The sequence below is a fragment of the Monodon monoceros genome, unplaced genomic scaffold (genome assembly GCF_005190385.1).
Source record: "Monodon monoceros isolate NGI ecotype Baffin Bay Population unplaced genomic scaffold, NGI_Narwhal_1 Super_Scaffold_17, whole genome shotgun sequence".
In the NCBI taxonomy this organism is placed as follows: Eukaryota; Metazoa; Chordata; class Mammalia; order Artiodactyla; family Monodontidae; genus Monodon; species Monodon monoceros.
Genome location: NW_021703773.1, coordinates 4,101,274 through 4,116,010, shown reverse-complemented (window position 1 = coordinate 4,116,010; position 14,737 = coordinate 4,101,274). Strand labels below are relative to the sequence as shown.

Sequence of the window (14,737 nt, the reverse complement as noted above, 5' to 3'; positions counted from 1 at the left end):
AAATAAATATAACAAAGGCAATACCATGCTCGATGTGTTACAACAAGAAGAGATACAGGAAACTTTAAAGTAGGATAACAGAGCATTATGGAGTGTTAGGGGTGGTAGCCGAAGTCCTTATTTATTTATTGTGATCTGCGAATGCCACATTTCTAAAGGATGCTTAAGCAGATATGCGAAGGAGGTGAGGAAGAGTAGCAAACCACCCAGGTACCTGCTCTGCCTGAAAGGAACAAGCATCATAATGACCCTGGGGTGGAAGCACTTTTGGAGGAAGAGCTGCACCGAGCCCAGCAGTGCTCGCATGGAGTAAACGTGGGGAGAATGAGAAATACAAGCGGTGGGGGGACCAGATCACGTAGAGGCTCGTTGGCTCCTTTTCTGAGTGGGGTGAGCACCACAGGCAAGTTTTGAGAAGAATGACACGAGCTGTGTGAAGTCGCAAATCGCCACGCTGTCTTCTGAGTGGGGAATAGAATGGACCGAGGAACGCACCTAAGAAACTCTGACTACAGTCCAGGGTGGTGGCCTGGACTAGGCAGGAGCAGAAGAGGCCTTGAGAAACAGGCAGTTCTGGATGTGGACTGAAGTTATCTGCTCTTGGATTGCACGTAGAATGGAAGAGAATGAGGTCCTTCAGAGAGGACTCGAGGTGTGTGGCCGGATCCATGGAAAGAATGGAGCTGCCATTTTCCTTTCTCTGAAGGTGGAGACATGGGAGGGGCAGGTCTGGCCAAAGGAAGGGGGAATCGAGAGGTCAGTTTGGGATGTGTCCCCTCCCATGGAGATGTCTAGTAGGCAGTTGAATACACGTCTCTGGAATATAGGGCAGAGATCCAGGTCCAGGTGCACATTCGTCAGTAATCCTAATATAGTTGGCTTTGAAATCCAGGAGACTTAGGTGAGATCACTTGGGAAGTGAGAGTAGTGAGAAGCCCAAGGAATGAGTCCTGAGAGTGTCCAGCACTTAGAAGTGGTCGTGAAGGGAAGGAACTAGAGAAGGAGACCAAAGTGACTATATGAGACCATCAACAGGATTACAGAGAAAAAATCTGAACCAGTACAGCCATCGTGTTTGGTCCACTTACCACACAATAGTGGTCTGGTCTTCAATATTTCTGCCCCAAAAAATGTTGCTTAGAAATTTTATTGGACCAGTGTCCTGAACTCTGCGGAGTCAGTAGACCTTTGTGGAATCCACTTGTTTCTTCCAGCAGCTTCAGGAAGTAGGTACAAGTCAGGAGAACTGAGACTCAGAAGGGTTTGTACAAAGTTACAAAAGGAGGGAGCAGAGGTTAAAATTCACTGTGAATAATATGATAAAACGGCTAATATTTATCAAATGCTTGATAGTTTTCAGGCACAGGTCCTATACAATAGGACCAGGTATTATTTTAATTAGTTCTCACAACCCAGTAAGGTAGATACTAATATTACTGGGATGAGGAAACTGACGCTCCAGGAAGTTAATTAACTCACCCAAGGCTCTGAGTTACTAAGTATCAAAGCTGAGATTCCATTCCATATCTGCTTAAGATAGAGCGCTCTCTCCTAAGAGATACAGCAGGTTGTGACCTTAGACTCAGAATCCTCCCTGGTTTCCTCCAACTTGTTGCCTGCCCTGCTGTGCATGTGTCATCTCTTTCCATAGTGATATTGCTACAACTGCAAAGGCCACTACGATATTCATCCAGTGAAACCACAGAACAGGCAACGCAAAACAGCTCCCAAAGAAAACAATAGCATTTCCTACCTCAGGAAAGTATTTGGAAAAGGTCATGGATGCGAGTTGAGCAGTCTGTCTGCGGCTTTTGTGTGTGCGAGATGTGTGTGTTTCCCTTCTCTCCAGCAGAATGACTTGTAGAATTACAGGAAGAAGGAGAGACATCAACATAAGCCTGTTATTTAAAACCCTTAACAACAGGGTTCCCGGCAATAAAAGGAAACGATTCTGTTCTTTAGTAAAAGTAGAAATTTACCCGTGGGTGGTCTTGGGAAGTGAAACTAGAAAATGACAAGTTTGGGGGTCAAGTTCTGGTTCCCTCTCTCTCTAACAACGTGGTCCTAGAGACTTAGTGCCTTGAGTCTTTATTTCTTTATCTGTAAAATGGATTTTAAAATGCCTGCCTTGATCTACTCCAAAGAGGACAAACGAGAAAATGGATGTGAATGTGATACGTAAACTGTAAAGCATCGTAAGGGCAGATGTGGTGTGTTCTTGGCGCTGCCGACTGTCTCATTGTGGAGTCACCCACATACACTCTGTGACGGTTCAAGACCCTATAAAAAGTCAGACAGCGAACTGAGTAAAGTGGCTTGGGTCCTCAGGAAGAGGGGGACTCAAGGACAAAAAGATGAAGACGTGGAATCAGGGCGACAGAAGAGGAGAGAAAAGAAGAGAAGAGAGGAGAGAGAAGGAAGGAAAAACCATTTAATCTGAGCCTTAATTCCGGTCCTTCCTCCTGTCCTTGACTGTAGATTCTGGTAATCTGCATGGCTGTATTGTGTTCTCTTTGCTGCTACCCTTATTATTAACACCCGCCATCAACAAACTATCTGATAAAGGCATTCCCATGAAGTTAGGTAGTATTTAGAACTGAAGTTTAATGTGAAAACTGTTATAGCTATAACTTTTAGGGAAGGGAAAAGATGTGTGTGTATATTTGTATGTATATTTGTGTGGCTGTGTCGGTGTTTGGGGTGTGTGTGTGTGTGTGTGTGTGTGTGTGTGTGTGTGCATGCGCATGTATTTTCAAAACTCTACTTGTGGAGTTACGGGCATCAAGGTCATCAAGGTTGAGATTAGCAGAGGGAGTGAAGATTGTTCCAGATCCCCTATGTTAATGGTTCCTGTTGATCAGCACTGACGTCATCTTTATAATTGAATTTTTCCAAAAACATGTCATAGGACCAATGCCAGTGATTTCTCTCTAAATATCTTTTACTTCTCTGGAACAGTCCTTTATATGAGCAAAGAGAAGGGCTGGCCTGTTAGGAAGTCGGGTCAAGATAATGCTTAAGTACACATCCTACAAAGATACCCAGCCTCTTGCCCTAAATTTGCCATTGAAATTGTGTTCACTTTCTCACTCAATCTCTGTTTCCATATCAGAAAATATACTCTTAACTCCTAGCACCCACTTCTTCTCTCTGACTTTTACTCTTGCCTAGCTGGAAGGATAACCCAGCAATGCCTGCGGGGTTGTTATATGAAGGCGTCTCCAAAGAGCCCCTGCATTACTCCGGTGCGAGCGCTGCTCAGAGCACAGTGCTGCATGCCTTTGATGAATTCTTGGGTGTTCGTCACAGCAAGGAAAGCAGTAAGTCGGACGTTTTTCTTTTTCTTGCTTTTTCCTTAACAGGGAGGAAGAACAGTGGTGTTTTTATCAACTGATATGTCCAAGTAAGTAAATGAAACTCTCAGGAAGTCTATACTTCTCCAGATCAACCAGGAGACTGTGCACCTGCCATCTGGGACTGTCAAGCCAATCAGTATCAGAGCTCAGCTGAATATTGGGTTTTATTTCCAAATCTTAAAACATTCCTATATTTCCAGCTGTTCCCTGTAACTTTGTTTGGGTCCTTAGGCAGTAGCTTGCTTCTGTAGAGTGGGGGAGAGATCTGCAGATCCAGGGCTGTGATACTATGTCGCCAGGTCTGGATGCAGCTGGGGATGGGGATGGGCTCCTCCCGTGAAGCCCATTCCGTAAAAATGGTGCGGCCGCAAGCCAAGGCTACGTAGACCAGAAGAGGGGTTCTGCCATTTTACAAGCTTGAAATGGCTCTTTTCCTTACCTGCCGGCATCAAGCCTAATGTTCAACAGCTGCAAAAAGGCACTTCCTGGTACAGAGTTTTCAAGTTGGATTAAGAAAAAACAAATGACTAGAATTCGGTGTCATAGGGTCCAGTCTCATCCACAAAAGTCTGTTCTATAGAACCATGATCACTTTTCACGGAATTTTGGTTTGATGAGGTTAGTAGTTGACGTACCATGCCTAATATAAATCCCATAATGAGTTTCCTGTAAATGATCTCTCGTCTACCTGTATTTCCCATAAATATCTATTGATTTGATTTTTAAACAATTTGACTTCAAGAGGCTGTTACTAAAACAGTTGATCGTTCTTTATCTTCCTGTCCTCAGAAACTCTATTACTTTCCTCTTCCTTAGCACTCCCTCCACAACGAAGCACTCAGGAAACAAAATTCAGCAGAGTATTTAGCTCATCGGTTTAAGGGTCCATGCCTTACATTTGTAGATATACCTCATGTGTAACTAGCAAGATATGTTGCCCACATTTGGTAGATGATAAATATTTATATCTTGGCTGGTAGAGCTAGTTCCATCTTAGTTATTTGTGATGGGCTTGCTTCTTTTCCTGCCTCATCTCCAATCTACATTTGGAGGATCTGATGTCTGTATGCAAAAGAGCCAGCCAAGTTGATTAGACACTATTAGGATGAGCAGTTAGGAGAGCAGCAGCAGCATTTGCTGTGTTGATGTCTGGGAAGGCAGACAGGCTCTCTTACCTTTCCACGTGGAGCTACAGCATCGTTCTGCCTTGTTTCATGACATTGCTCTGCCTTGTTTCTTTCAGCTGATTTTCTGCACAGAATGAGGGATTACATGCCTCCTTCCCATAGGGCCTTCATAGAAGAAATTCACTCCGCTCCTTCCCTGAGGGACCACATCCTGTCCTCTGGAAACAGCCAGCTTCTGACAGCCTATAACCAGTGCGTGGAGGCCCTGGCAGCCCTGCGCAGCTACCACCTCGCCATGGTGACCAAGTACCTCATCACGGCCGCACCCAAAGCAAAAGGCAGGAAGACGAGCCATCTCCCGGAGCCACCTCAGGCCTTAGAAGAGAGGGGCACAGGCGGAACAGCAGTCGTGAGATTCCTGAAGAGTGTCAGGGATAAGACCATAGAGGCGATTCTCCACCAAAGTGGCTAAGAGACTGCCCTTCTCCCCAGCAATGCAAACAGGTCTTTCCTTATCCTCCTTTCATTGGACAGCAGGTGGGCCTGGAGAATGAGGACGAGGGTTCTGTCTGGAATAATCTGACAGGGACCTCAGACCTGTTCATGTTCTCGCTGCACAGAGCACCATCTTCTCCTATGTTGAGAGAAGTTTCATGGCCAGGAACTTGTCTTTCCCTCCCTGATCACTGGGTAATAGCAAACAGGTCTGGAGAGCCCCTCATTCAGAACCCCACAGAGGAGTGAGTGTACCCCTATTCTAGAAAACCAACATAATTTCACAAATCAAAGAAAATTGCTTGTGGACAGATCACCTTGCTGATTTCTCAAAAAAAAAATTTTTTTTTAAATTCCTGCATTCGTTGGTTCACTTACTGACTTATTCACCCCACACTGAGTCCTGGCTTAGGGGTTACAGCAGGGATTTTACAGTCCTCTCTCCCCACGTGTGCAGAATTTGGGGGCAGAAGTTTGGAGATGCTCCAGTGGAGATGTGAAGGGAAGGGGCAGCTGATGGTAAGACTCTGAAATCACCAGTGTGGAAACGAGAAGTTAATGATATGGGAACGGGTGAGGCTTAGCCACAAAGTTCAGAAATTTGTACTTTCTATTTTGGTTTCTTTCTTTCTTTTTAGAAGAATGATTCTTTCTCCTTACGCTGAAAGTTTGTATCTGTAAAATGAATGAACCCTTTGGAAGTAAATGAGTGAAATGGGAATACATGGGAAATCCACATGTGTCGTGTGCAAATAAATGTCACTTCTTATTGACTTGGTTTATATCTCAAGATCTCACTCTGCCTGGCAGTAGAAAACTAGAAAACGTTAATCTTAGGATGAATTCCATTAATTTAGGGTTGCCCTCACTGTGCACACACACGTCCCTGGGCTAGTTCTAAATTCCGGAGGGCTGATCTATATCACAGCATCAGGGAGAGGTACCTGATCATCGGGCTGGTGGGCAAGTTAGCATCTGCTAAGCAGGCCCCCGCCCTACGTGGGTAGTGGTCCAATGGAGCCCGCAGCATGCCTCATCCTGTCTAAGCCAGAAAAGATGCTCAGCCCTCAAGGTCCTATCGCGCCACCTGGAGAAGCACTGACTTATTCCCACAGCCCCCAGGAATGTTGAGCGACTACCAGACCGGCTCAGAGCATCTGCCCAGAGGTGCAGGCACAATCTCCACTCTTCAGTGCAATGGGGGGTGGGGCAGGGGTTTCTGGACTCTCCTCAATGCCCAGGGCCCTTGGTGAGAAGTCACGAACCAGTATATTTCTTGGGGTGCCAGGAAGGCTCCTACTGCCCCATGTCCTCCCAGGGCGTGGCCTTGCCAAAAAAATGGGGAGGTGGGCATGAAGGGGCCAAGAGCATGTGGTCTGAGTGGACCAAGGGAAACTCTGGGTCTGATGAGGTCCTCTCTGCCTACCGTTTAAGTCAGAGTTGCAGCTCAGAAGACCGAGACTCTCATCACTCAAAAAGCCTTTTCGGGCTTCCCTGGTGGTGCAGTGGTGGAGAGTCCGCCTGCCGATGTAGGGGACACGGGTTTGTGCCCCGGTCCGTGAGGATCCCACATGCCGCGGAGCGGCTGGGCCCGTGAGCCATGGCTGCTGAGCCTGCGCGTCCGGAGCCTGTGCTCCGCAACGGGAGAGGCCACAGCAGTGAGAAGCCCGCGTACCGCAAAAAAAAAAAAAAAAAAAAAAAAAAGCATGCCAGTTCAGTCTAGGTTTTAAATCTAGGTTTGTATGAATAAAAAAAAAAAAAATTCCCTGAGAGTGACAGGATTAACAGAGATTCCTCTTCCCTGGTATCCTTTCAACAGATCCAAGTCCACACAAAGAGACCACAGGGCCTGGCTCTGAGCAGGTTTTCAGTAAATGTTGAATAATTAGAAAACCAGATAGATTAAAGGGGGCTGAAACGGGAGTGAACAAAGTGTAGTCTTTCAAAGCTTTCAGAATGTTTTGTTTGTTTGTTTGTTTGTTGTCTTTACGCAAGAATGAAATCAATGCAAACCAAAGAGCTCCTTTGCCAAAGAACCAACTCCTAATTCACGTTCAAGCTTTGATTTCTAGGGCCAGTGAGTTCCATGTGCAGCTTTACCCAAGATTTCTAGAGATAAAGGGAATCCGTATCAGTGGGAAAAATAACTAACGGTAGAAATGATTTGATCATGACCATGATGAGGTGAGGATGTTAACGCAAGCTCGAAGAAAAGGCAAAAGTGTAGGCTTAGAAACTCTTTCTACATCTGTATCTGTATCTATACCTATACCTACATCTACATATATATCTGTATCTGTACCTATATCCACATCTATATCTATCCCAGGCTGAAGACCAGGGAAGAGCCAATGCTGTGGTTCAAGTCTGAAGGTCACTGTTGGAGAATTTCTTCTCCCTCATGGGGAAGAGCAGCCTTTTTGTTCTATTCAGGCCTTCGTCTGATTGGGTGAGGCCTACCCTCCTAGGGTTAGGGCAATCTGCTTTACTCAAAGTCCGCAGAATTAAATGTTAATTTCATCCCCAAACCCCCTCCGAAACATCCAGAATAGTGTTTGACCAAATATCTGGGCATCATGGCCCAGCCAAGCGGTTGTATAAACTTAGCCATCTCCAGCTTCCTTGAGAAGTTATGGTGTCTAACGCCACACTCTCCCCACACTCTGTATTAGCAGAAGAATCTTCCTTTGTAACGATGGCAAGGAGGTAAAAAATGGTACCAAGTAGAGCTGTTCTCTAAGACATGCCAGGGAGGGATGCAGCAGTGGACTGGGTAGAAGCCACTAGGGAGAAGCAAGGAACACCACCTGGAAGAAGCTGACTTAGGTCAAAACTAAAGGCTCCACCACGCTGGGCGATCTGCGTGGAATGGAACCATTGCCTCACTTATTTATTTATTTGTTAGTTTGTTTGTTTATTCGGCAGCACCAGGTCTTAGTTGCAGCATGTGGGATCTCGTTCCCTGACCAGGGATCGAACCCGGGGCCCCCTGCCTTGGGAGCCCAGTGTCTTAGCCATTGGACCACCAGGGAAGTCACCATTGCTTCTCTTAATAACAATAGAATGTAGGACAAATCTTCACTTGAGGAGGAACGAGGCCTTCAAGTGCTAAGCCTTGTACACGAGACTCAACTTCCCTTTGGCAGCTGCCACCACCCACCACTGCTGGTGACAAGGAAGCACTGAGTCCTTTCCATCCTGTGCCCTTGTCTGGCTAGGATGGGTGTGGTCATTTTTTAAGAGACTTTAAAGATTCAGGCTTTCAGACTACAGGAAGTTTCGTAACCCCCCCCAAAAGTTGGTTATTTATTTATTTTTGTCAGGACAATTTTATTTTTATTTTTGAAAAATGAGTGTCTTTATTTAGACGGGGCCTCAGGGACATGAGGGATTAGCCACTGTTTCATTCAAAATGATGCGTTTATTCGGGGCAAGACTTAATTTTATTTGTCTTTTTCGGAAGAAAGAGCGACAACAATGCCTGAAAGAAAGGGAGGACTTGAAGACTCCGGAATGATTTTACAAGAAAACAAACACAGCTAACATGTCATGCTCTCTCTGTGGGCTCACAAGCCCCACGCCAGCCTGATCCCCGGCCTGCCTTTGGGTCAATCTTGGATGCAAAGATCTGCAAAGGTCTCTCAACTTATAGCATATCAAGACAGAGAGGTTCACAGACTGAGTTTCCCTTTCCTCACTGTTAATCTGTAATTTGCTCTCCGTTGTTTCCGAACCAGGGTTAAAATCAAAATGAAACTAAACTATGACAACAAAGAAATGTTTAAAGCCTGTGAGATCTTATCCAATTTAAGATCTGGGATAGAAAACTCTCTGTACCCACAAGCCAATTATTCCTTCCACGACAATGAATTTCACCCACCAAATTGTGTGTTGCATTTCCTTGTGCACAGATGTCCTATTTGCTTTGTTAATGGAAGAAATGTTTTTCTCTTTGTTCGCTTAACAGTAAACTTAATAAAGAAGTCGGATATCATCGCTTTCTGAAATGCCATCTGTAATTTTTGCAGCTTAGCGTCTGCTTGCCTGCAACATTAAAAAACCGAGTTCTTGAACATAAGCATCGTCAAAAATATACTTAACTGTGGCAATAGTAGTGGTTAAGAGTAGGGCTGATTAAACCGATAATATGTAATTATTCTCACTTTAATTATCTAAACTTTTCAATAGGGTTCAGTAAACATGACTGCAAACACTGAAGAATCAAACTCTCTTACTGTCTCAATACAAAGAAGACACCATAGTCAGTCCACAGGCAAAGTTGGACAGATTGTGAACACTTGGAATTATAAGGCACATCCCTCGGAGTGAGCATCTGTGGGGGACCTATGGCTGTGAACCACAGACCACAGTTGCCAACATCAGTGACCACGACTGTAGAAGAGGGATAATCTACAACACATCGGTTTGACGTTGAAAACAGTGTTACTTTCAGCTCCTCTTTAGGCGACTGTCATGTGCATTTTACCCTTCTCCTTTAATCTTTGGACACAAGATTGAAAAGTGGGACTTTTCACATCCCGATGAAGGGTTTCCCAGGACATGGAACTTCAGTGTTGAGAGCAGGACAGATGCAGGCAACCCAGCCAGGTCACCCTAATTGCCCCCAAGAGTCCACACCACTTCCACCACTGCCACCTTCTAGATCATGCTCTGGGTACGAGAAACACAGAATCCTTGCACAAGGGGTCCCAAGACTGCCTCTGAAACCTGCATAGTCCTCTCCTGGGTTTGGTCCTGATGGGGTCAGTGCTGTTGGTTCCGTGGACGCACAGCGAGTGCGTGGGAAGGAGGGGCTCTTTGCAGAGCAGGGATGGGGATGGTGCTTGGCCAGGAGGCTGGGGTGTCATGGTGCGATGGTGCGTTTCCTGGAGATGTGCAACAGAGCGGGGCTGGGAAGAGTGAGCCACGCCTGACACCCACTGTCTCCAGGCCTCCAGGTTTCATATGGGATTCCCAGGGGTCTGGGAATTTTAACTTGAAGATGGGCCCCCGGCTTATTACGAAAGTATCTTTTTCGAGGTGGGATGATAGAAACCTTTTTTAATAATTTGCTATCTTGATTTATCACTTTTACATATGTGTAGACATGGCATGTGGATGTCCATTTACCCCAAAGGCCCTGGCAGACATCAGGGGTGGGGATTGCCTCGCTCTGTCCCAGGCTTGAAAAGTTTAAACTTTGCTTGCAAGTCTGCTCTGTCACCACCAGAGGGTAACAGCGACCTGCAAGACAGCACCAGCCCGAGCAAGGGTGGTTTCCCAACTATCTCACAAAAGCTTTTCCTGTGTTTTAGAATTATCTCTTTCTCCACAGTAGGACTTGGGGAATTTTGAGAGGTTATCCCCCAGGGCCATGGCTCCAGACAGAGCCACAGTAATCCATCCAGACAGCTCTCTGTGTGTCCAAAAGCAAATCAGGGCTTCCCTGGTGGCTCAGTGGTTAAGAATCTGCCTGCCAATGCAGGGGCACGGTTTCGAGCCCTGGTCCGGGAAGATACCACATGCCGCGGAGCAACTAAGCCCGGGCGCCACAACTACTGAGCCTGCGCTCTAGAGCCCACGAGCCACAACTACTGAGCCCACGAGCCACAACTACTGAAGCCCGCGCAACTAGAGCCCGTGCTCCGCAACAAGAGAAGCCCCGCAATGAGAAGCCCGCGCACCGCAACGAAGAGTAGCTCCTGCTCGCCGCAAGTAGAGAAAGCCCGTGCACAACAATGAAGACCGAACACAGCCAAAAATAATAAATAAAAGCAAATCTTATTTTATTTATTTGTAAATTTTTTAATAGGGATATTCTGGGTGGTAGAACTGCGGATAACTTGGATTCCTCTTCTTAAGAGTTTCCTTTATCAAAAAGAAAACTCTAATCCCTGTTGTTTTGAAAGTTGGAGAGGAATTCTTCTTCCTACCTCAGTGACCACTGTTATATGAGAATCTTCTTTACTATCAGGGAAGCTTAAATGCTGGCGGATTGGGAAAAGAAGATTAATAACACAACTAAGGATTGAAAAGGAAGATCACATAAATACTACAGACAGGAAAAGCCAAATAACTGCCTTGGGCTTAGAAAGAGACTAGTTGGGGCTTTGCCTACAAGAAAAGAAAAATGTCATCACTGATTACATATTTCTCTCCTCTTTGCCTCCTTCACCCCCCATCCCGACCCACGGCATGCGGAGCCATGTGTGACTCCTGTGGAATTCCTACTGGGGTAAGAACACAGGGATGAAATCTGCACAGGCAAATAGACGCTCCACTTAAACGTGTCCTATCAGGGCAATCTCTGAAATTGTATTCAGACTCTGGAGGGGAACTTTCGGGTGGACAGAGACAGGAGAAGCAACAGACAATGTGACATCTAACCGATCTGCTCCTTGTCACCACGTTCACCCTTCTTCTAAAATACAAAACAAGCATAAAAAGAAAACAAACTTAAAGAGTCTGTATTTATCATCTCCCTTGTCCATTAATTTCCAATACAGAAATTAAAACAGAGAATTAATTCTGATGAGAAGCTAATGGAAAAGAGCCAATGTAGACTCTATGCTGCAAAATGCCCCGTAGCCACGTAGTAAACTAATTTGGGATTAGAGATTTCGATACAGAGCACGAAGCCCACAGAAATCTCCTCATAACATCCTCCTTTCTATGTCACTTGCCTGGGTACAAATTCCAGTTCCTCCATGCAATGTATTTGTGACATCTTTGTGAGTCAATTTCAGGGTAATGATGATTCATACATTATGGGGTATGATGATTATATGAGTTACTATACTGTATACAAAACATTTGGACCAGTGTCTACAAAGAGCAAACACCATGTAACTGTTTGCTGCTATGATTGGTGCTATTAGGAATTTCCAGGGACTGTTAGACACACAGTTGAATAGTGTGGAAGGAAACGTGCTTTCTTAAACCCGAGGCATAGAGTCATAGAAGAGCTCTGCTCATTTCTGTTCTCTCATTTCTGTTCACCTGGAAGGGAATTTTTGCCCTAAGAACCCCAGAGGAAGGCCGTGGGGAAAACTGAGAAATTTCTATGGTATTACATTGTCATCTTTTCAAAGAAATATTTTTCTGACTCTGTTTGATTACTGTCATGTTCACTATAAAAGACCTTCTCCAATCCCACTCCTAGATTCTAAATGATGTATATATTTAAAACATATAACTGAAATCATGTCAGTGTTGTTGTGAGACCTTACAGCACTCTTTGAGGGAAGTGGAGATACTATAGATTTTGAAAAACTAGAACTAGTACTTACAGAGTTAAAGACTCATAAGCCTGTTGGCAAGGGGGAGCTAATTTTCTGGGAGAAGGAATTTAATACCCTACTGCTTGACAGGATTGGCTAAGCTGTAAGTAGGAAAGTTTAGCTTCCACACTCCTAATCTCCCCTTTCTGTGCTGTCCACCCGCATCTTGGTGCCATCTCTTATACCATGTTGTATTTTATACAATAAAAAAAAAATCCCAAGAATAGAAGTTTGTTTCTCTCTCATGTTTTAACATATCTTGGAATGGAATGCTGGTTCCATTCAGTCATTAATAATTCAAGTTGCTCTCTCTCCACTCAGACATCTCAGGACATTTCTGCTGCCTCATGGTTTAAGATGGCTACTGGAGCTCCAGCCTTTATATCTGCCTTCCAAGTGATGGGAAGAAAAAGGGAAATATGGACAATTTCTTTTTTTTTTTGCGGTACACGGGCCTCTGACTGTTGTGGCCTCTCCCATTGCAGAGCACAGGCTCTGGACGCGCAGGCTCAGTGGCCATGGCTCACAGGCCCAGCCGCTCCGCGGCATGTGGGATCTTCCCTGACCGGGGCATGAGCCCGTGTCCCCTGCATCGGCAGGCGGACTCTCAACCACTGCGCCACCAGGGAAGCCCACATCTTTTATTTTTACTTAAAACTGAACAAACTTTTTGGCTGACCCAGTATGTCTCAAACTTTAGGCTTACATCAGAATTGCCTGAAATTTGATAAAACATGGGGTTGGAGCACTCCCAGGGTTTCTGATCTGTAGATCTGGAGTTCAACCTGATTATTTGCTTTTCTAACAAGTTTCCAGATGACGGCATTATAAGCTAAAGTTTGAGACCCACTGATTAATGGCGTTCTCCTCTTTCCCTTGTTGGCAAGGATACCATGAACCATTACCTATAATTCACATTTAATGAAAAAGGGTTTTGTTTTCTGAAGCAGAAAACATAAATTCTTTATCACCATCCGAATAAGAAGCAAAAAATGCCTACGTCTCTTCTGATAGCCTGGCTACCCATCCCTCTCCAAAAACTTGCATAAAAGTGTTTGTCTTTATTATATAAAAGGCAATTCTTTCTGATCATTCTCTTGCACCATTAAGTCTCAACTGAAATAGAACACAAATTCAAGTTTCAGGAAAAAAAAGAAAAAACAATACTACTGTTAAACGAAGGACATAGTAAAAAAATGCAAGACAGCTTGGGCCAAAAGACACAGGAAAGGAGATGAAGAGTTTCCTCAAAATGGTAAAATTCCAAATCAACTGCTGACTAACCATGATTTTATCTGAGGGGAGACTGATTCTTGTACTTGAGTTGAAACAAGTTTGGCATATTTCTTAAGTGGTGCTAAAATTAATGGATAAAATACGCCTTCAAAAGTTCAGACAGAGAAAGACAAATATCATATGATATCACTTATATGTGGAATCTAAAAAATGATACAAATGAACTTATTTACAAAACAGAAACAGACTCACAGACAGAAAACAAGCTTATCATTACCAAAAGAGGAAGGGGGGGTAGGGGGGAGAGGGATAAATTAGGAGTTTGGGATTCACACTATATATAAAATAAACAACAAGGACCTACTGTATAGCACAGGGAACTCTGCTCAATACTCTATATTAACCTATATGGAAAAATATTCTGAAAAAGAATGGATGTGTGCATATATATATATACACACATATATATAAAACTGAATCACTTTGCTGTACACCTGAAACTAATACAACATTGTAAATTGACCATACTCCAATATAAAGTAAAAATTAAAAAAGAAAATGTTAGTGAGAAAGGACAGCACTGGAAAAATGTTCCGTATAAATCAGGATTCTTCTGCGAATAAATATAAACTGCCTGGTGGGATGGTCATATTACTTCCCTCTGCTGGCCCATCGTAGACCAGTCACCCCTCCTCACTGAGACTCAGGGTCCTCAATTGTGAAGAGAGTGAGCTGGGCTGGAGGATCTGCAAGGTTCTGTAGATTGCTTTGGGTAGTTAATCATTTTCACAATACTGACTCTTCCAATCCAAGAACATGGTATATCTCTCTATCTGTTTGTGCCATCTTTGATTTCTTCCATCAGTGTCTTATAGTTTTCTGAGTACAGGTCTTTTACCTCCTTAGGTAGGTTTATTCCTAGGTATTTTATTCTTTTTGTTGCAGTTGTGAATGGGATTGTTTCCTTAATTTCTCTTTCTGATCTTTCCTTGTTACTGTATAAGAATGCAAGAGATTTCTGTGCATTAATTTTGTATCCTGCAACTTTACCAAATTCATTGATTAGCTGTAGTAGCTTTCTGGTAGCAACTTTAGGATGCTCTATGTATAGTATCATGTCCTCTGCAAACAGTGACAGTTTTACTTCTTTACCGACTGGTATTCCTTTTATTTCTTTTTCTTCTCTGATCGCCGTGGCTAGGACTTCCAAAACTTTGTTGAATAATAGTGGTGAGAGTGGACA

The 14,737-nt window shown here is 44.2% G+C and overlaps 1 protein-coding gene across 5 annotated transcripts in view; it reads left to right on the top strand.

Annotated features, from left to right (window-relative positions):
- Positions 1 to 5,751, top strand: part of IDO2 (indoleamine 2,3-dioxygenase 2) — a 43,117-nt gene extending 37,366 nt beyond the window's left edge. For 4 of the 5 annotated variants that reach the window (XM_029226219.1, XM_029226218.1, XM_029226217.1 and 1 more), the window contains 2 exons: positions 3,172 to 3,320; positions 4,600 to 5,751. In XM_029226219.1, coding sequence (XP_029082052.1) covers positions 3,172 to 3,320; positions 4,600 to 4,955 — 505 coding nt within the window. In that variant the 3' untranslated portion in view covers positions 4,956 to 5,751. The remainder of the gene's footprint in view (positions 1 to 3,171; positions 3,321 to 4,599) is intronic. The other variant, XM_029226220.1, reaches the window with a different exon arrangement.
- Positions 5,752 to 14,737: the final 8,986 nt, after the last annotated feature.